The sequence below is a fragment of the Equus przewalskii genome, chromosome 25, assembly GCF_037783145.1.
Source record: "Equus przewalskii isolate Varuska chromosome 25, EquPr2, whole genome shotgun sequence".
Taxonomy (NCBI): domain Eukaryota; kingdom Metazoa; phylum Chordata; class Mammalia; order Perissodactyla; family Equidae; genus Equus; species Equus przewalskii.
The window spans coordinates 25,571,584-25,592,530 of record NC_091855.1 but is presented as its reverse complement, the minus strand read 5'-3'; the positions used below and the strand labels follow the sequence as shown (position 1 = coordinate 25,592,530).

General features: G+C 41.9%; 1 protein-coding gene and 1 long non-coding RNA gene across 3 annotated transcripts in view; both read left to right on the top strand.

The window, feature by feature from the left end:
- Nucleotides 1-20,947, top strand: part of STON2 (stonin 2) — a 138,590-nt gene that overhangs the window by 77,407 nt on the left and 40,236 nt on the right. Inside the window, exon 5 of one of the 2 annotated variants that reach the window (XM_070594307.1) lies at nt 4,459-4,629. The exons of the other annotated variant lie outside the window; for it this stretch is intronic. Coding sequence (XP_070450408.1) covers nt 4,459-4,629 — 171 coding nt within the window. The remainder of the gene's footprint in view (nt 1-4,458; nt 4,630-20,947) is intronic. 2 annotated transcript variants of the gene reach the window in all.
- On the top strand, nt 11,998-20,797 carry LOC139079425 (uncharacterized). Its single transcript, XR_011533068.1, has 3 exons — nt 11,998-12,208; nt 15,751-16,444; nt 17,592-20,797. It is a non-coding gene; the product is annotated as an uncharacterized lncRNA (long non-coding RNA).

Sequence of the window (20,947 nt, the reverse complement as noted above, 5' to 3'; positions counted from 1 at the left end):
ATTGCAGGATTGATTTGAATAAAGTGCCCCAAAAAACCCCTTTAAGACATTTGGAGAAATTTTGATACTGACTGGATATTGGATAATATTTAAGTAGTTATAGGTCATTTTTTGGGTGTAATAACATCTTAGTTATGTTCACAAGCAGAATCTTCTAGAGAGACGTGCAGAAGTGTTTATGGATAAAATGATATGATACTGGGAATCCAGAGTGGATAGGGATATAGGTGAAACAAGGTTTGATAGTTGTTGAAGCTGGTGATGTATGTGTGGAGGTTTGTTACAGCTTTCTCTCCACTTTTATATGTTTGAAATTTTCCATAACAAAAGGTTTAAAAATAGTTTCATAATTATGCTGAAAGGAAGTAGTTCAGAAGTCTGATAAAGCAAGAGGAATGGAAGAAAAGTTCTGTGTCCACATGAGACTAATCTGATCCATTTTCCACTAGCGTTGTGCTCACCTGCTAGTTAGTATTCTGATGGACCTACTTTGGGAACAGCAGCTGAGTAGACCGTGCACTGGAGGATCATGAACAACGGAAACAACTCGGTTCCTCTGTTGAAGCAGTTACCACGCCGCACTGCCGACACATTTAGAGAGCCAGAAGCAGAGATGGTCACTACCTGGTATTTGGGCGGACTCCGCTGATTACAAAATGTTTTACCTACTCGTTTCAGTTAGTCTTCAATTCCAACCTTGTGACGTAGATGATATTATCCTCACTGGAGAGACCAGGAAGCTAGAACTCCAACCTGTGACTTGGCTGGAGCCGAAGTAGCAGAGTGGGGACCCAAGTGCCACTGTTCCTTCCCCACTCCTGACTGCTGAGCAGCCAAAGCAAGCATTTGTATCTTCTTAGTGTGTGCCTGTCAGAGCAGGGCTGCACTGTCTATGTCAGATGTAGACCTCTTTCTGAATAGATGGACACGGTTGAATGTAATTGAGAATAAGAAACAACACATTGGACATGAAGATTATGCTAAATTAGTGAGTAGCTTGGGGGACAAATAGCCCCCAAAGTGAGTAAGCTCCTACCACCTTCTAGGCACTGTGCCGAAAGTTATAGTCTAGTGTTGGGTGGGCATCAAAGCTGGAGGAGGGAATGAGTTAGGTTCTCTGTTCTTTTCATTTTTTTTAACGCTTAGAGTAAAATGTGTAGTATCCACTTAACTATACCCACACTAAAGGAATGTGAGTCTGTCTCCTTCCTTCCTTCTCTCAGTCTGCCCCTCTGTGACTTCGTTCACCTTCAAAGCTTTCCTTGCTTGGGAAGGTGGATGGGGAGCAAAGAAAAAAGATAAAGAGCAATTGGCTGGAGGATCATGTCAAAGCATGGGCACCCCAAACCAGGCTGAGGCCCTGAGTGATGTCTCAAACAATGGAGAAGCTCCTGCAACTGTGTAAGGGGGAAAGAACCCAGTGGATTGATTTTGAAGGCCTCTTGGTCTTTACAGGAAAATATGTTGAGAGAATAAGAAGATATTGATTTACGTTATCCCTGGACAGTTTTTCTAAGAGAAATGTCAGTCAAATCATTCCTCAAATGACCTTTTAAATTCTAAGGGGGGCAGGGGAAGCTATTTCTAATTAAATGTTTGATGCTTGTTCTAACTTGTATATTAATATTATGTCAGGTCTGTGATATGATATGTTCTGTATGTGCATGTGGAATATGTTGGAGTCCCTTGTGCATCGTATGGGGTTCAAATGTATGCACCTTTAGAAATTGTTTCCTGAGACAGGATGACAAGATATGTGCCCTTAGAGAAGACCCACAGGTTTTCTGGATATTATTTCATTTGTCAGTAAAAAAGAGGGGTTGTAGGAGCCAATTTCTCAAAATATCTGAGTCAGGAAACATCATTTTGCTATTTAAAATGATTGTGGGATTTGTGGTATCTCTATTTTACAAGATCTTTGGAATTTATAGAAAGCCAAGGTGAGAGGGAACAGAACCCCCAATTACAACATTATTCCTAAGGGAAAATGGGACCTACTTTACAATGCCACCTTGAGGAATACATAGTAGCAAAGATCAGGGTTGCCGACATCAGTTGACCTCATTGATACAACTTCAGGCTTTTATTATGCACTTGTGTGCTGGGTGTGCACTCTGAGATGGCTCTCTTGATCTGTATAATGGGGCTAATAATAATACCTGCTTCATAGGGTTGTTGAGAGTAAGCCTTCGTCAAATTAATACATACAAAGCATTAAGAAAAGTGCCTGGCACAGAGTAAGTGCTCAATAAGTGGTGGCTGAGGTGTCATTGTCGTCATCATCTTTGTTAACTGATCCTCACAACAACCTGTGGTGTGATTTAGGTCTTAGGGTCCTCCCCATCCTATACATGACTGTCAAGTTTGGAGGTTACACAGAGCTGGGAAGGGAAACCAGGTGTTCTGACATTGAGTCACAAAGCATACTGTGACCCATGTGGGGGACCTTTTTATAAAGCAGTAATCCCATATTATAGATCTGTCTTTTACTATTCTTGTCTCTGATTTGTCTGTAGTAATCCTATATGCTGATATGGAAAATCTCAGATACATTATTAAGTTTAAAAAGAAAGTACCAAATAACACATCATGGTTGTACTTTAGTCCTGGTTGTGTTATTTTTAAAAGGATATTCAGATATGCTTTAATGCATAAACATTTCTGAAGCAGATAAGAAATTCCTAACAGTTATTACTTTTGGGGAGTGGGACTGGTTGTTAGAGAGAATAGGTAGATTTTTACTTTTTATTTTATATCCTTATATACTGTTTGAACTTTTTGGTTATAAATTATTTTTATAAGTTCAAAAAATTTAGAAAAATAAAAGAGCTAGAGGAGATGTAGTGTCTTAGTCCATTCAGTCTGCTGTAATAAAATACCACAGACTAGGTAACTTAGAAACAGAAACTTCTCATGGGTCTGGAGGCTGGACGTCTGAGATCAGGGTCAGCATGGTCAGGTAAGGGTCCTCTTTTGGGCTGCAGACTTCCCTTGTATCCTCACATGGTGGAGGGGGCTAGGCAGCTCTGTGGGGTCTCCTTTATAAGAGCGCTAATCCTATTCATAAGGGCTCCACCTTCATGGTAATCACCTCCCAAAGGCCCCACTGCCTAACACGATCACATTGGGCATTAGGATTCCCACATGTGGATTTGGGGAGGACACAAACATTCAGACTGTACTGGCGGGGTAGAAAAATACAACAATAACCCATCTCTGTAACGGTGTTTCCCAAACCCAGAGGATCCCCTCCTTCCAAGCAAAAAGCTTTGGGGAAGGAAACCTGGCATTCTTTAAGTCCTGGGCCTCAGATCCACATATGTATTAGCATATTAAAGGCTGTGAGAAGCTACAGTAAAGAAAGTTTTATTACACCTGTTAATATCCTGCAGAATTTTCTTTCAAGGCATAGCAGTTTTGGGAATGGTATAAAAATTCTTCAAAAGGTGACTTAGCCTTAGGTCAACTAAAAGTGGAAGAAAAGTGAGTATTTCTTCAAGAATGGTGGGAGACATGCCTGGTGGTTTCGTGGGGTCTTATATTCAGGCAAACTTGGGTCCAAATCCTGGGTTTTCCATTCACTGGCTGTCTGAGCCTTAACCAGGTTACCTAACATCTGGGTCTCAGTGTACTCACATGTGAAAGAGGAAGACTGATACCTCCCTCATAAGGGCATTTTCAGGATTGAATGAGCTAAGCGCCTGGTCCATAGTTGTACTAAGAAGTGTTGGTTTCCTTCTCCTCACTCTCGGCTCCATCGCTCTGTCTCCTTCTACTGTAATACTGCTGTGCCTATACTGCTGTGCCTTACCCACACTTACCAAAACAGACAAAAAGGATTCCCTCCATTTATGAAAGCCTTCATTTCAGGATTTATCAAAGGCCAGGCTATCCAGTAACAAGTTCTTGCATTTTCAATGTGGATCCATTTCTAAAATCTTGATATTTCCAGATACCTATTTCAAGAATGTGCCTCTTATACAAGGCAAACGATCCTGTTTCTCTAAAACTTAGAGTCTAAAAGATAGAGAAATTCATTGTGTAAATCACCTCCAGGTTTGCTTGCTCCAGGCCATTCCAGGGCCCTGCACCAAGGTTGCCCCTCACTCTCATTTCCTGTGCCAGTGTTAATGCTCAAACAGTGGAAACAAATTTCAAGGTTAAATCTTAAAGTATGTGTGCTAAAAAAGCATTGCCTTTTCAAAGTAACCTTTGCATTAAGCTCTTGGAATCTAATTATCCAAGTGTTATTTGCCTCCCTAAAGTACCCATGCCTGTGCAGACTGAGTTTAAAGTTCAGGAAGTATTAACAAAAGGAATCAGAAGCAAGATCTGGCACCCAGCCTCTGAAGAATCTCCCTGTCTGCGCCCTGCCTCTCCCTCCTCCTGGGTGTGCCTGCCTGCGAAGGCCAGTGAGTAACCTGCACATTTTTTTTCATCTTGGCCCTTCCCACCCAGACGAGAGGACGGAGTGGCAGACAGGCAGGCAGACGGCGGTGAGTCCTGTTCAAGCATGCACGGAGCATACCTCCACCCGCACCCACATCCCGGACCCCTCGCCACCCTCGCCTCACCCCAGGAAGAGCCAGAGCCCTGGCAAGGGTCTGGAGGGGGCCTCCTCCCCCAATGGTAAGGGCTGCCAGCTGCGGGACTCCATTCATTTTGTTTGCAATGGTGTTGGCTTTTCTTTTCCATTGTGTTTAGATGGGAGAGTTTCTGCTAGAGTTGAAGGTGTTTTGTTTGGTTGATTGGTTAGTTCTCGGTGGTCCCAAGACAAAGAAATGTCTTTTCCCAGCAGGGTTTATTAGAACTTGTAACCTGATACCCTAGCCTTCAAACAAAACTTAACATACTAATTACCTCTAGTTAGTGCAACTTACCCTTTCGGCCCTATAGGAAAAAACCCTACCTTGCTTACCAAATAGGTTTTGAAGAAGGAAAAGTGCTAAGGATTGTGGGCCTTTAATACATGGCACCTCTGACTAACTGAAAAGTCAAGTAATTGTTATCATAGCTTTAAAATAGACTAAGATGACAGTTTGTCTCAAAACAAGCAAACAGAAAACCCTATTTAAAAGATTTCAATGTTGAATGAAAGATGCCAGCAGAGGGGTCTGAGTAAAAGAGTTAATGGATAAGTTGGTCTAATTAAATATATATGAACTTGGAGGTATTGAATTAAATCTGTGGTGCTCTGGGACAAAAAAAGTCAGTTCAATGTGGGATTCATGTGGGACTTCAGGGAGAAAACTGAGATCTTTGTATAGTGTGTGGAGAATTCTTTGAGCCGAGGGTCGGAAGGCAGATGGAGGAGGCTGGGAAGCAGGTTTTCTGCGTGGGGCTGGTGCCAAGAACTTCTCCCTCAATTGCTGTGGGTGAGAGAGTAATTCAGAGTAATCTAGGCGCTGCATTGTTAATAGCCTTCTGAGTTTCAAATATTTATTCTCAACACAAGCCGTTGATTGCACTGGCATGTGAAGGAATAAAGCTGCTGCCTCTGGTTCCTGGCCTAGCCCAAACTTTAATACCTGGGAGATTTCAAGAAAAATGCTGTAGGAAAGATCAGGCTATGCGTAATGTTAATTTGATACTACACTCCTACAGTAGATTGAGACGGCCCTCTTTTTTTAACAGCCATGAGAAATTACATTGTGATTATATTAGTGTGTGTTGATGCCGAGCTTAGGTGTTTTGTAGGAGAATGGCATAGGCAAGTGCAATAGAAATTGCCCAAACCAGAGTCGCTCCCATGATACATGTGAAAGTTTAGCCTGTGCCCAGATGTCTCTGTAAATGCAGCACGTGTTCTTTCTTGGCACCGTGGTGCAGGCAACTTAAGGATGCTCTGGAAGGAGCAACCTATACTTAATATAACATAGGTTTTTAGAGCAGCAGTAAACAATAGCCCTAAAAAATAGTGTACCAAGAAGGATGTGAAGTCGCTGTGTGTGCCCGTGCGTGTTGAAGCGGGAGGGGCACAGGTAGGGTGACAATCCTCTTCTTAGAATGCAAACCTCTAAGCGTCAGGAGAGTACAGTATGTCTTCTGCTGAAAAGAAATCAGTAATTCTCCTTCATTGTCATTATCAATGTTCCTGTGGTGATAATGCCAGTAGTTTGCCTTCTTATAGCTTTGGTTTCCCCTTGGCTAATTAATCAAAAGCGTAGATTGACTCCAGCCCAGTCAGCCAGCTTATTAGAAGATGATCCAAGGATGCCACTTACTTTGTTGCCAAGTGAGCAAGAGACGGAGGTGGGAACCATTACGATGATTTTGGCTGGAGTTGAGACGTTTAAATTTGTGACTCTCTTCAGTTGTGATTGAAAAACAAATGGATGCCATCCAAGCCACCTGCGGAGTGAAGAGCATTGATAGCCATTCTGGCCCTCAGAAGCATTTGCACTTTGGATAACTATGCATTACGGTATAAAAACATCACCATACCTACCAAAACTTTCTCTCCCAGATCCAGTGCCCAGGAATAGAATACAGTTTAGAAGAGTGTGGGTGTGGCCTGTTCTGCATGTTTTTGGAACTTCCTAGGGTTTCTTCATAAGCTAAATTGAATGCAATATCTTCTTTAATTTGGCTTTTTTGAGGTGTCTTTATGGTGACTTTTGCGTTTCTTTTTATTTCATTGTGTTTTTCATCCACTCCTGTTGTTTAGTCTGTTAAGTAGTGATCCTGCAAAGCAGACTGAAACTAACCACATAAAATAGGCACTTAGGGGCCAGCCCAGTGGTGCAGCGGTAAAGTTCACACGTTCTGCTTCGGCGGCCTGGGGTTCGCTGGTTCGGATCCCGGGTGTGGACATGGCACCACTTGGCAAGCCATGCTGTGGCAGGTGCCCCACTTATAAAGTAGAAGAAGATGGGCACGGATGTTAGCTCAGGGCCAGCCTTCCTTAGCAAAAAAGAAAGAGGAGGATTGGCAGCAGATGTTAGCTCAGGGCTAATCTTCCTCAAAAAAAAAAAAGCACTTAAACCTTGCATTTCAGCTGTGTGTGCTTTCTCCTCCTCTCTGTATCCCCTCCAGAGAGCCTTCAGGCACTCCCCAGCCCTGGCCACTTCTCTGCTATCCTATTTTCTGGTTTCTGGGGTTCTGTTCTACCACCTTCTGCTGTCCCAAGTGGATGTTAAGAGAATTTGAGTGGAGCTGACCAGAAGGTCATGGTCATTTTTCTAAAAAACAGAAAACAGCACCTTAGTTGTAATGATGCTGTAATAACTGGTGTACATCCCAACCAGGCTGCTTCCATCTTAGGGCCTGGGTCAGGGGAAATAGTTTTGGATTCAGCCACTGTAGTTTTAGTCCTTTTCCTAAGTGGTCACAGTCGGGGCAAGGGTGTGTGGAGTAGGGAGGTGGAGTGAGGAGGGCATAGCCAGCAGCTGGTGGCTAAAATATAATTAGCCTCAGCCTGTAATCTTCAGTGAGCTCCAGTTTCCTGCTCCTCAGGGCTGTTTTCTGGTCTTGTGTGTTATCTCTTTCCTGTAATATTTCTTACCCGTTGGCGCTCCTCACGTTAATGCTGTGGGGTCAATTGGAGAGTGTAGCCCTAATGATCGTTTGGTTACATTTCATCTGTAGACACGTCCTAAGCCAGGAAGAGACATCACAGAGAGACTTGCTTGGAACAAGTACTCATAAGGATGACGTGTCATCCACATCATTTTTAAAAAACCTCAAGGGGGCCGGCCCCGTGGCCGAGTGGTTAAGTTTGCGCGCTCCGCTTCAGTGGCCCAGGGTTCGGATCCTGGGCGTGGACATGGCACCACTCATTAGGCCATGTTGAGGCAGCATCCCACATGCCACAACTAGAAGGACCCACAACTAAAATACACAACTATGTACTGGGGGGATTTGGGGAGAAAGAAACAGGAAAAACAAAAAAGATTGGCAACAGTTGTTAGCTCAGGTGCCAATCTTTAAAAAAAAAAAACCTCGAAGGGTAATATAAAATAGTGTTGAGAGCAAATAGATTTATTTTGCTTTAGTTTGAGACCAAGATCTTGAGGATTAAGTCAGATGTGTGTGTGTGTGTGTGTGTGTGTGTGTGTGTGTGTGTGTGTAGCCAGGAGTAGAAATGAGGAATATCAGGAGAGACGTCAACCTGAAGATGTTAGAACTTTTGAGATTAGGGTCGAAGCTTTGGCCCACACTTAGAAATCACGTGTGGCCGGAGGCGATATTTTTCTATTAGATTATGTAATAGATTGATTGCAGAAATGGCCCCAATTATTCTCCTCTTTGCATTTAGTCTCTTGTGATATCACTTTGTAGCTCCTCTTATCAAGAGTTAGGGTCTGTTTCCCCAGCCCCTGAATCTGGGCTTGGCCTGGTAACTTGCTTTGTCCAGTAGAATGCACAGAAGTAAAGGTGTGCTTGTGTACCGGTCCCCAGCCTAGATCTTAAGAGGCCTTACACACTTCTGCTTGCTCCCTTGGAATCCAGCCCAGTCATCATATGGACACTCCCGGCCTCACTTGCTGTGGCTCTGAAACCTTTATCATCCCAGCTGACAACGATCTTACACCAGGCATGTGAGTGAGGCAATCCTAGACCAGCCAGCTGACCTCAGACACATGAGTGGGCCCAGGAGAGATCAGACAGACAGATCCAGATCCACAGATTCATGAGCAGTAATCAGTGCTTGTTGTCTTAAGCTGCTGAGTTTTGGAAAGGTTTGTTATGTTAACAGTAACTAACGGATACGTGTGGTCACCTGGAGATGATCCCTCTGTGTTCACTTTTGGGTCTATTAATGTCATCACAAATGCTTAGTGCAACTCAATGTAAGAGATTCAGTCATTGGATGAGGGGTTCTGTGAGATGGGAGGGGGTTCCCCAGTTCTTGTGATGATCAGCATTACTTTGAGACCTTTTTAACGTGTTGCATCTGTGTTAGATGCCTGGGCCTTGTGCCAAAGTAGTCAACTAAATGTCTATAGATGGGGTCTAGGAATCTGTAATTTAGAAAGCTCTGGTGATTGGCTGGGATTTAAAACCAATAATCCAATGGTCTTTTCAGTCCATTCCGTTACTGAAAGATGCAGTGATTCCAGATCATCTGTGCTTAGGCAAATAACACTCAGGTGGTTCAGAGTTCATTACTGACTTGGTACTTCCGGCTGTGTAAGTAAACTTTATAATCACCTTTGGGCAAAAGTACATTACTGACTTGATCCTAGGTGGGAAAAAATTCACAGGTGCAGATTGATGGCTGGAATTGTGTATTGTTTACCATTGTATTCCCTGGGATTTAGAACATGGTATGGACTCTATGAGTAAATCTTGGGCATTGAGGCTTTGTTAGGACCCTGCTTTGAAGACTTTATAGTCTAATAGGGAAAAAACCTCAGTGATCCATTACTTGTTTTGTATGAAGAAAACAAAACACAGTGTTTTAACGCTTAAACTACAGGTGAATTTTTACTATGGTGGGTATATCAGTTAGTTGTTGCTACAATAATGCTGTGTTACAAACAACCACAAAATCTCAGTGGCATACAACAATATGCTTTTAGTAACCCCTATGTCTGCAGGTTGGGGTGGGGAGAATCAGCTGTTCTTGGCTGGGCTCAGTTGGGGATGGCTTTACTCCATATGTCCCTCACTCTCCTCGTAGGACCTGCTGTTAGCTTGAGCATGTTCTTCTCATGGCCATGGCAGAGAGACAAGCAAGCTCATTTCAAGCTTCTGCTTATGCCATTAACCTGTTAACATCTTGTTGGTCAAAGCAAGTCACAAGGCCAAGTCCACTGTCAAAGGGCAGGGAAGTAGATATTTGCAGGGAGAAACTGCAAAGTCATGTGGCAAAGGGCATGGATTCTGAGAGGGGTGAAGAAATAGGGCCATTATTGTAAGCTTCTGTAGTGGGGGAAGGGCATGGCACGAAATTGCACTTTGTCCTGCTTAGAAAAGCTGGTGACACCATAGCTGGAGCCCAGAGTAACCAAGGGGCAGAAGGTGTCCATCTTCTGGAAGTAACCTATTCTTTGTAATGTGGAAGTAAGCATCGGACTCTTTGCTATGATCTATACAATGGAATTTTAAAGGGAAAAGAATTCTTGCAAGTACCTCAAACTTGATAGGTACAGAGACATCACTGGAATCCCAACAGAATGCCTCCATTTCTATTCTCACACCATCCTGCAAAATGTGAAGGGTCTGGGTCACTGGGCTTGGTTGTCCACTGTCCACTTCCAGGATGGGCATTAATTGGAGTGGAGTCATTACTTTAGATCATATAACATCCCTTTACTAATATCACTTCTTTCTTAGGCAAAAAGAAACCAGTTTCCATCTATTCTGAACATTTGAGACCTTTACGCAAACCCTGGCCCAACACTGCAGAGGTTAAAGGAGATTTGAGTGGACATTCCTCCCTGATGGCCCATCTTCCCTTGATTTGTTTGGTGAAAGGCTTGTAGCCTGTGCCTCTGGTTGAGATAGGAAACCAGTGTTCTAAAATAGGATTGAGGGGTTGGCCCAGTGGCGCAGCGGTTAAGTGCACACGTTCCGCTTCTCGGCGGCCCGGAGTTCGCCGGTTCAGATCCCAGGTGTGGCCATGGCACCGCTTGGCAAAAACCATGCTGTGGTAGGCATCCCACATATAAAGTAAAGGAAGATGGGCATGGATGTTCGCTCAGGGCCAGTCCTCCTCAGCAAAAAGAGGATTGGCAGTAGTTAGCTCAGGGCTAATCTTCCTCAAAAAAAAAAAAAAAAGATAAAATAGGATTGAGGTTCTCAAATATTCTCTGGGACAGAAACCGTGTTTTAGAGTGTTACATAGAAAAATAATGGAGTACTTGATTCCAGGCCACTGATTTATAGGCATTGCTATAGATCATTCTGTGCTTTTGAATCTGCATGGTGTATCAAATTTACCTCTGAGGAAACTGAGGTACAAAGGATTATGTAACTTCCCTGAGACCACATCTACTGGCCAAATGAGATTGGCAACCTGTCCTCTTAGTTTTTTAGCTTTTGCTTGGCAAGCTGATCGATGCTGCCTTGTTTCACAAAAAGCCTATGAGGATATCATTACCTACTGAGTTTATCCTCCTGAGAAACCCCACCCTCCTGGTATTTATGCTCCATGGGAAACAAGGAAGTCTAGCAGGAAGGTGTTCAGTAATATGAGATTTCCACACCACAATGTTAGGGAAAGTAAGCTGGATTGTAGGTCATTTCTAAATTGTATTTCCTTCGTTACCATCTTGACCAGAGAAATACATTGGAGTAGAGATTGTTTAGCAATCTTCCCAGGGTCCTCGTAACTGTGCTTCTTTTGCATATTTTCTGAGCCCTCACCTGCCATTTCTGTTGCTTGGTGACTGTTCAGCAATTGCCTGCAATCGTTCTCTAATAAGCTGTTTGTATTTTATGTGGAAAAGTGATTTGATTAAACAACTCATTTAAACTAATGCTTTGTAGGAGGCATGATATGATTGGAGCAGGCATTTCTAGTGGTATTTTTGTCAAATTAACACATGTGAACATATAATTACAGTGGTGCCGAATATATAGAGTCTGCCACAATTCATGTATGAGCTGGTTATCTTGGATAGGTGGTCTCCATTCTGGTGATGGCTTTGCTGAAAACCACATGTGTCTCCCATGTAACACTGATGCTGCATAGTACATTGTTATTTGAGCATTGACTTAATATCCTGCCCCTCCTCTTGCTCAATGCCAAGGGCCATGTCTGCATTGTTTACCACTGAAAACCTAGGAGCCAGCATAATGGAATCTAAATAAATAGCTATTGGATGAATGAATGAGTGATTGAATGCTAAGACTATGACGTCCAGCTCCTAAGAAAAATGTAGGCTTCTTCCCAGGTGTTTCTGCCCCTAAGAAAGGGCAGTGAAGGGTTAATGTTCTCTTTGGAAGCTAGAGGGATTTGGATATGGATCAGAGCAGAGCTGCTTGAATCACATTCTTTCTGCTACTATAGCAACAGGTTGAGAATTCTGCCGGCATTGTCGCCTGCCTGCCTGCCTGCCTGCCTACGTTGGAAATGCCTGTGTGCAAGCGACTTCATTGTCTGGGGGGACAACTGTTTTTTTCTATGATGTTTCAATGAAGCAGCTTCTTTGCAAAGACAAAGAGGCCAACACAAAGCAAGGGCTAAGAATCATGAAAAGGCAGAGAAAGATCTTGTTTTGATTGGAGGGACATTTCCAATCTTTTGTCCCCTGAAGAGGTATGGGGTGGGGAAGGAATTGAAGTTTAATCTGTAGTCAATAGCATCTTTTTCTCCCTTCTTAATGAGGCCTCTCTTCTGAGAGACACCCCCTGGCAACATTTGGAAAACCTTCTCTTACTATCATTGCTTAATAAATAGTGATAATTAAGCCCTTGGATTATTGCCCGTATGCCAGAATGGACCAGAATGTAGGTTTTTCCCTCTGCATTTCCTGGTTCTTCTAATCACCGCTGTAGTTGCGTTGTTTACTGAGAAGGAAGGACAAGCTAACTGAGAATGAGAAAAGGAGGTGTTAGTTTTTACTTGGTGTAGCAGTGTCGTAAAGAGAGGAAAGAAAATGGGAAAAATGCTGGGGAAAGTTGCTTAGGCGGTATTAACTTCCCAGAAGGCTTCACAGGCTTTTAAAAAATGCCCAGCCTGGTACTCAAGGCTGCTTCTTGTGTCATCTCAGGTTTGGTGATGATCAGAGCTCAGGGGTCTTGGAGTTCTTGCTGGGCTCCTGGATGGAATCAGTAGACCTTAAATATAACTTTGGGTTGATTTATCACATTGCTAAAGTACTGTTGTCACTTTGACATCTTGTTTTCACTTTGTATGCAGGCGGGGAAATCAGCTTGGCTCACTCTTTGTTCCTGGTTTACAAATACATTTTGGTCAAAAGTACTTGAACATATCGAGCCATTCTTCAGAAGCAGCACTGAATTCTTTTATTAAAAGCTCAATTTTAAAAACCTTTTATCCCCGACCCACAGCATTCTATTTGAATATGGGATAAGCCCCTGGTCTTTATGTCTCAGAGGCCCATCATCACTGCCTTTAAGTCTGTTGTGGCCACTGAAACTGCCGTTCTGTTGCCGTGTGGTCCAAAGGGCTCTGGGCTAGGAGCCAGGAGCCTGGGGGTCTAGTCCTACTGGAGTGGCCTTGGGCAGCTCATACGGGATTTTAATTCCTTTATATGTAAAATGAAAGATTTGGATGACATTTCTAGGATTTCTTTCACATCTCTCCCACACACACAAAAAGTGGTACTCCAGTTGTTTTAAAAGTAGAAAAGCCTTTGCTTTGTTGAACTTCTTATGATGTGCAACTCTGTTAACTCCTACTCATTCTTCAGATCTCTGCTGCCATGTTGCCGCCTCAGGGAAGCCTACCCTGACCCCCAGGCTGGATCAGGACTCCTGGGCATATGTTGGCTAATAAGTGTGTTCTTTTTCTTCATTACACTTATCACAGTTTGTACTTATCTATTTCTTGGGGGCTTTTTTGGATCAGTTTTCTCTCTCGTCATGACACTGAGGACTCTGTGAGAAAGTACCCAATCTGTTTTGTTTACCACTGATTCTACATGTAGGAGCCACTCAGTAAACATCTGTTGAATGACTGACGGTGCTGCGTTCGGCTTTATGGAGAGTGCAAAGATAATTATATCACAGTCTCTGCCCCGAGAATCTTCAGATTGACTTTGCCTATTTCTCTTCTCTACCATCCCACCCTACACCCAACATATGTTGCAAGCAATTGAAGCAAAACAATTTTTTGTTTTGTTGTTTTGTTTTGGGTTTTTGTCATTGATCTGATCATTAGATAGGTTTAAACTTTCCTTGATTGGACTGTTTAGTCTTTTGAGGCAGAATCCATGAAATGAAGCAAGGTCCTGGAAGGAGATTGTGGGAGATAGTATATAGAATGGAAGTGGTGGACAAAAAAAGAAGGAAGAAAAGAGAAAGAGAGAGGGAGGGAGAAAGAGATGAGAAGGAGTGGGGGGAGACAGAGACAACAAGAAAGACAGTGAAAACATGGGCCTATGTCTTTTTAATTAATTTGCCTGTAAGTGTCCTTTTTTGACTGCCAGGCTTTACAAGCAAAGACATGTTTCTTAAATAGAATTCTTACCTGAAGTGTTGAGTAATGGCACAAAGAATTTGCTACTAAAGGTGATTATAAACACACAAAAAGTAGACTGGACTCCAGAAATCTCTTTGCTTTAAACACCAGAAAGTTACTGTTTTCAAAAGGATTGGCAGGTTCCTGTAAACCAGGACAGTTACGATGAATACAGGCAAATGCATCATGAAACCAGAGACAGCCAGTACACATTTAAACAGTGAGGGGCAATTTGATTTTAAACAGCAAGCCTAGTCTAGATGCCGCCAGGAGGAAAGAGCAAGAATTCCTTAGGTTGGAGGTGTGATGGATGTTCATGAGCCAGGTACAGAGGCGTGGGGGGAAGTTGATTGAATTAGAAGATAGGACTCCTTTTGGGCTCACTGAGTTTGCAGTTTGTAGGAGAAGTGACTTAGGGGAGTTTTACTAATTAAATTAAGTTTCAGTAGAAAGCATGAAATCTCTAGCTTCAGAAAGCCAAAGCTCTGAATTTATCTTGAGAACAGTTATAGATACAGAGTATGGGTAGGTGAGATATATAAAGTTTCTCTTCTGACTCTTCTCCCTAGAGAGGTTCAGCTTTAATGGCAAAGGACGGCCTTTCCCTGCATAGTTGTCCCTGCTTCCCTTTCTCACCAATACCCACAGGCACAGAGGGTGTCAGTACCCTGCCTTTGTGCTTGGTCCAGCTAGGAGCTTAAACCCCAGCCAGACGGTATCCCTCGCAAAGCCATTTCAGGAAGAGAAGAATGGCTAACACAATCACATAATCTCTCTTCTTTATGGGGAGGAAAGAATTTTAGCCAAGAATGCAAGGTGTGCCTATAGGTGTTGTGCCTACGCTGCACAAATGCTAGACACACACACTCACACACACACATATGTCCATTCTGCTTGTTTGCTTACTTAGGCTGAGACAGTGTGGTATGCCATGTTGGCCAAAGACTAGGAAATAACTGTTGGGTTGACACGTAGCCAAACCATAAAGCTCTTATGCCTCACTGGGCAATATTAATTGGCTACTCCTTCATTTACAAAAATATACACAACAAAGATAATATGTGGGAATATGGTGCTTTCCTACTTGATGTCCCCTGGCTAGTTAGGTCCAGAGAAGGCCAGCTGTCAGCCGTCTCTTGGTTTCCTAGGGCTTGGCCTCTTTCTAGACCTGTCAGGAATAAATAACACTGTAACAAAATTCTTTACAAAGCAAATCCCTTTGTTTTTAGTGGCAAAGCCTCTCTTAAATCTCAGCTCTTCTATTTCCTAACTGCACAATCTGGGCATGTTATTTAACCTCTTCTGCCTCATTTTCTTCATCTTTATGTTATATAGAGTTAATTATAGCTCTCTCGTAGGGTTTTTGTGAGAAGCAAATAAAATCTTCTAAGAAAAGTTTTTTGCAGGGCCTGGCACAGAGTATGAATTTAAAAATTGTTATTGTTTTTAATCCAATAAAGAAATATTTCCACCTTTTCTTTTCTCCTTTGCCCCTCCTGTTAGAAACACCCCTTGACATTTGGTGCTTCTCAGTATCAGGGTCTGTTTCTGAGTAGGGAGGGGAGAGCAGAGCAGAGATTGTTGGGCAAGAGTGGGGGTGGTGGTGACCTATTGCCATATTCTTATACTCATTTCTATTCCATTGCTCTTTCCAGTATACCATCCTATTTCGTTACCTGTTGATGACCAGATACAAAACTTGTTGCAATGCAAAAAGGAATACAAATTTCATTCTGCTTTTCAGGAAGTGATCATTTAAGTTCCAGGCTCACATTCCTCTGTTCTCCAAGTCCTTTACATGCACTTGCTGTTCAGCTCAAATCCTCGCTCACACCAACCACGTGAGCTGATGCCTAATACAGCACAAGCGCTCTAGAGATATCAGTGGTACCAGTTGATCTGATCATGGAAGACAGAGGTAGTTGTTGAACCATTTGGCGCTTAGAAGAAGACACTTTTAAAGAGTCAAAAATCTCTGGATAAATACCCAGAAGTGGAATAGCTGGATCGTATGGTAGTTCTATTCTTAATCTTTTGAGGAATCTCCATACTTTTTTCCATAGCGGCTGCACTAGTTTACATTCCCACCAGCAGTATGTGAGAGTTCCCTTTTCTCCACATCCTTAATGTGAAAACACAAATGCATAAAGATACATGCACCCCTATGTTCATTGCTGCTTTGTTCACAGTAGCCAAGACTTGGAAACAACCTAAGTGCCCATCAGAGGACAAATGGATAAAGAAGATGTGGCATGTATATACAATGGAATACTACTCAACTGTAAAAAAGACGTAATCTTGCCATTTGCGACAACATGGATGGGCCTTGAGGATATTATACTAAGTGAAGTAAGTCAGGTGCAGAAAGTCATATACTATATGATTTCTCTCATAAGTGGAAGGTAAAAACAACCACAACAAACAAACACATAGCTACAGAGACTAGACTGGTGGGTTACCAGAGGGGAAGGAGGGAGGGAGACAGGGTGAAAGGGGTAATAGGGCACATGTGTACAGTGATGGATGGTAATTAGTCTTTGGGTGATGAACATGATGTAGTCTACACAGAAATTGAACTACAATGATGTACACCTGAAATTTATGTAATGTTATAAACCAAAGTCACCTCAATTAAAAAAAAAGTCAAAGAGCAGGTCAAGTATCAAACTTTCTGAGCCATCCAATCTCCTGGGACTTTCAGACTTGAGAGGAAGAGATGTGAATCACAGACCTGGAAGGAAGGCACAGGGGAAAGGAAATAGGAGATTTCCTGTCCATCTCTGTCGTGAAAGAGCTGTCAGTACAATTTGGCTGAAGAGCATGGCCAGGATCCTGAGCTTCTGTAACCCTAGTTTCCTGACCCCCAAAATAGGGGTGATAATCAAACATTAAATGACATAATGTATATAAAGCACATGGCTTAAAGGCCTGGCATATAGTAAGTACTCAATAAATGTTAGGCATGATTAGCTCATGAACAATATCTGGATACTCAGCTATTTGGAGACCAATTCAACTTCTCAGTCCAGTACAACTTAAACTTCACTGCCTACTGCTGGTGCTGCCCACTGCTCACATGTTGACCACAGTGAGTGGGGAGGAGGTGCCCTATCTGTCTGCAGCTCTTGTTAGTCTTGACAGTTCATAAAGTTGGAATTAAATGACCCAGTTTGAGGGTTCACAGATAATTGTTCTATTATTACCATAGATGGTGAAAGAGCATGTGATAAGCAGGCACATCTACGTGATGAGCATGCAGCTCTCTGGTAATGACTACAGGATGACAATATATATATTTTTATCTTTAACCTGAATTCATGTTTTATCATTTCTTTGTGTTTCATCAAAGCAATATCATATTCTTAGTTCATTCTGGTGAAAGTGCAGTAGCTTACATTGTCGTCTTTTACAATAAAAAAGTAGAAGAATAGATGTGAATAGGGTTTTAAAGACTGGACGAATTCGGAATCATCTAATTCAACCCCTCATTTTACAGATGTAGAAACTGAGGCCTAAAGGTATCAAATGGATTCTCTGAATGGCAGAAGGACAGGTCTTCCAGCCCTAATTCAGGCTCTTCCATATGTGATCTCTTGGTTTATTGCTCTTCCAAAGTGACCATGGGCATACAACGATTTGAGAACCATTGTTTTGAAATGTCAGGGAAGTCATCTGTGTGGAGGATTCCCAAACAAGATAACAACACCTTTGACCCAGTCTCTTCCTGTCTTTGGCGCATTATCCTTGACTCTGCATAGGAAATACACATTTGTCTATTATGCGAAAGAGGTGATGATGACAGAATGAACAGTTCCTGTTTTTTCCCTCTGAAGGATAACTCCTCCACAAACTCTGTGCCCTTAGATACACAGCCATGATCAAAACAGATTCAGATTCCTGAGCTCCATACATGGTCCAGGAGATTAATTGAAAGACTATTTCATCATGGAACCTCATCCTCTAGCTCTGCAACTCCAAGGAAAGGTCATATCTGGAGAACACAAGACCTGGATATTTATGAATAGATTTTCTCAAGGGTAATTGATTAAGTGATTTTTTATTCTTTTAACTAAGTAAAATTATAGGGTATATGTAGATAAACAAGAAGGTATAAAGTACTTGGAGAAAATGTACATTCAAGATATAATAGCAATTGTTCAAACCAAGATTCAGCAAATTGTGTTATTATCCAGACTAGACTAAATTTTTCTCTGAGTCTATAGACTATCTTCTTAATAGTTCAGATCCAATATTTGGCATCTCCTTCTTTGTTTAAAGCCAATAATAATAACTGTTCTTTATCAAGCAACTGCTATGTAGCCGACAATGTAATGAATGCTTTTCATGAGATCTCATTTAATTTGCATGGTCCTGTAAGGTAGGTGTGATTTGCTTCATTTTATTGATAAGGATGCTGAGGTTCAGGGTCAGAGGTCAAGGTAACCAGATTTTTTTGGTATTTGACGACATATTTCTGTTCCCACAGAAGCAGGACAGAGCAAGGTTTTCGGCAAAAACTAAGAAAAGGTGGTTAATCCAGTTGCTGAACCAAATAAAGCTCTTCTATTGAGCAGCCAGCCTGTGTTCCCTGCCTAGCACTACCCCAGAAACCAGCCCTTCTGAATTTTGAAAACATAGCCCTTAAAGCAACCTTTCTGTCCCTGATCCTCCCACAGGCCCTCAGTGTATTTGTCTATGAGTAAATCATGTCCTCTGGGTGAACCTGGTTTCCCTCGAGAATTTCTCATCAGTTCTTTCATTTTTCCCTTCACCAAAAGCTGCCCTGTCTTCATGGCCCCGTACACCTCCCACGAGTTGTTGGAGATGGATTCAGAAGTAGAGCATGAGTGACTAGGCTTTGTCCAACACCAAGAGCCACACCTGTGAATAAATGCCCCATCTACAGTCCTTGGATTCTGTGATTGTGTGTTGTCTGCTTAGAGTCCTTTTGAAATACTTTCTGAGTCTGAGCTGGATTGCATAAATCCAGAGACAGGGCAAGCCTTGACACTCATTAATGGCGCTGCCTAAAAATTGTGAACTTCTGTTTGGGAAGTCCTTTCAGAACTGATTTACATTCAACAGACAAAGCCATTCTCCTTCTTTAGTCATAATAATAAAAGCTAAAGCTATAATAGCTTCGGATACATTATCTCATTTATCAACCACACCTGTCCGATAGAATATTAGCCCACTCTTACGTATGAGGAAATTGAAACTCAAGTAGGCTGTCTTGTGTTCAAGATCACACACCAGCAAATGTCATTTAGAATCCAGATTTCTCTGACTCTAAAGTCCATGCTCTTAACTGCCATGTTGTATTGTCCTTTTTTTTTAAAAAAAAGGAAGACAACTTATAGAAATTTATTTACCACCTGACTCCAAGTGAGTTTTGACTGTTTTGAGAAATCAAACCCAGTAGACCTTAAGGAATAAAAATTTGCCGCCACTTAGGTCATGCTGAAGAAAATGTCACAAGTTCTGAAAACACTTCCAAAAGATGTAATCCAGAAATGCCTGATGTTATAATTGCATCAATGCTCTGTGTGTATGGCTTGCCAGCTTAGACTTATTTGGAGGTATAATTTCTGTTTGTTTTTTTAAAATCTCTCTTGTTAATGTTGGCCTGTGCTCATATTTTGTGAAATGTGAAGGGTCTGAGAGGGCGATTGTTGAGATGATTTCCCAAACACTCTTCTAGTTATAACAGTGTTTCTGTAAATTGTCACCCCTCCCCCAATCCTGGCTATTCAGGATAAATTTGATTTTTAGAAGTACTCCTTATTTAAATAATATTCCACGCAAAGTATTGTTTGTTCTTCCATTTAAATTATCAGTGCTCATTATTATAGCCTCTAGCTAAAAAAGATAGTAATTATCATTCTTAAGCACAGCTGCAGAGCTGTCTTTGCTTAACAATTGGTTAAGGGGTTAATGCCTTTTTGTACCTTTTTACTGTCTGGTTTATTGGAGAATGTCCAGTTTTAGCTAGATTTCCCCTTCTTCATTTCCCTAAGAGCCAAAGAGTTGAAAATGCCATTGTTTCTCCTAACGTGGTGAATGTCAAGCCAGAGCCAGCTCTAGGATGTCAGAAAGCTCATAGTTTTAAAAAATCATACTGCAATCATGAAAGGATGAGGACTCAGTTTCAAGAAGATGAAATTTCTTGTTTGCACAGTGTGACTGATCAAGCTGTACTTTTATGTTTAGTGCCATGTATAAAAGTAGAAAGATAATGTCAATGTAGAGAGAGTGAATGAAGGAATCAGTAGGATTCTTTGGTGCAAGCAACAGAAATAGACTCTAGTTAATTAGAAATTTAAAAAGAGAGTTTATTGGAAGGATATGGGGGTGGAGGTGGCTCACAGAATTGAATAGAAAGCTGCGAAATCAAGCTGAAAAGCCAGATTCAGAAAGGACAGGAACTAGAACAGCATTTGGATCTCTGGCAAGGACTTCCAAATGGTTTCTTCCAGTGCTACCATCGTGACGAATGAATGACAACCGTCTTTCATTTCAGTTTCATTTTCCTTAAGAGTCAAATTCCAGGGAAAAAGCCTTTGCTCAGCTTATTAGCTCATGTGGCTACAGGAAGGCAAGGAACCTTGACTAACTGTCCCACCAGTCAATCTCTAATGAGGCAGTCCCTAAAAAATGCATCTTAAACAAGACCCAAAAAGTACTAACTGTTAAAGAAAAAAACTGATAAATTAGATTACATCAAAATTAACGCTCTCTGTTAATCAATAGCTACTATTAAGAGAGTTAAAGCCACATCGTAAGAGGAGATATTTGCAGTAAATGCATCTGACAAAGAATTCACATCCAGAATATATAAAGAACTTCTACAAA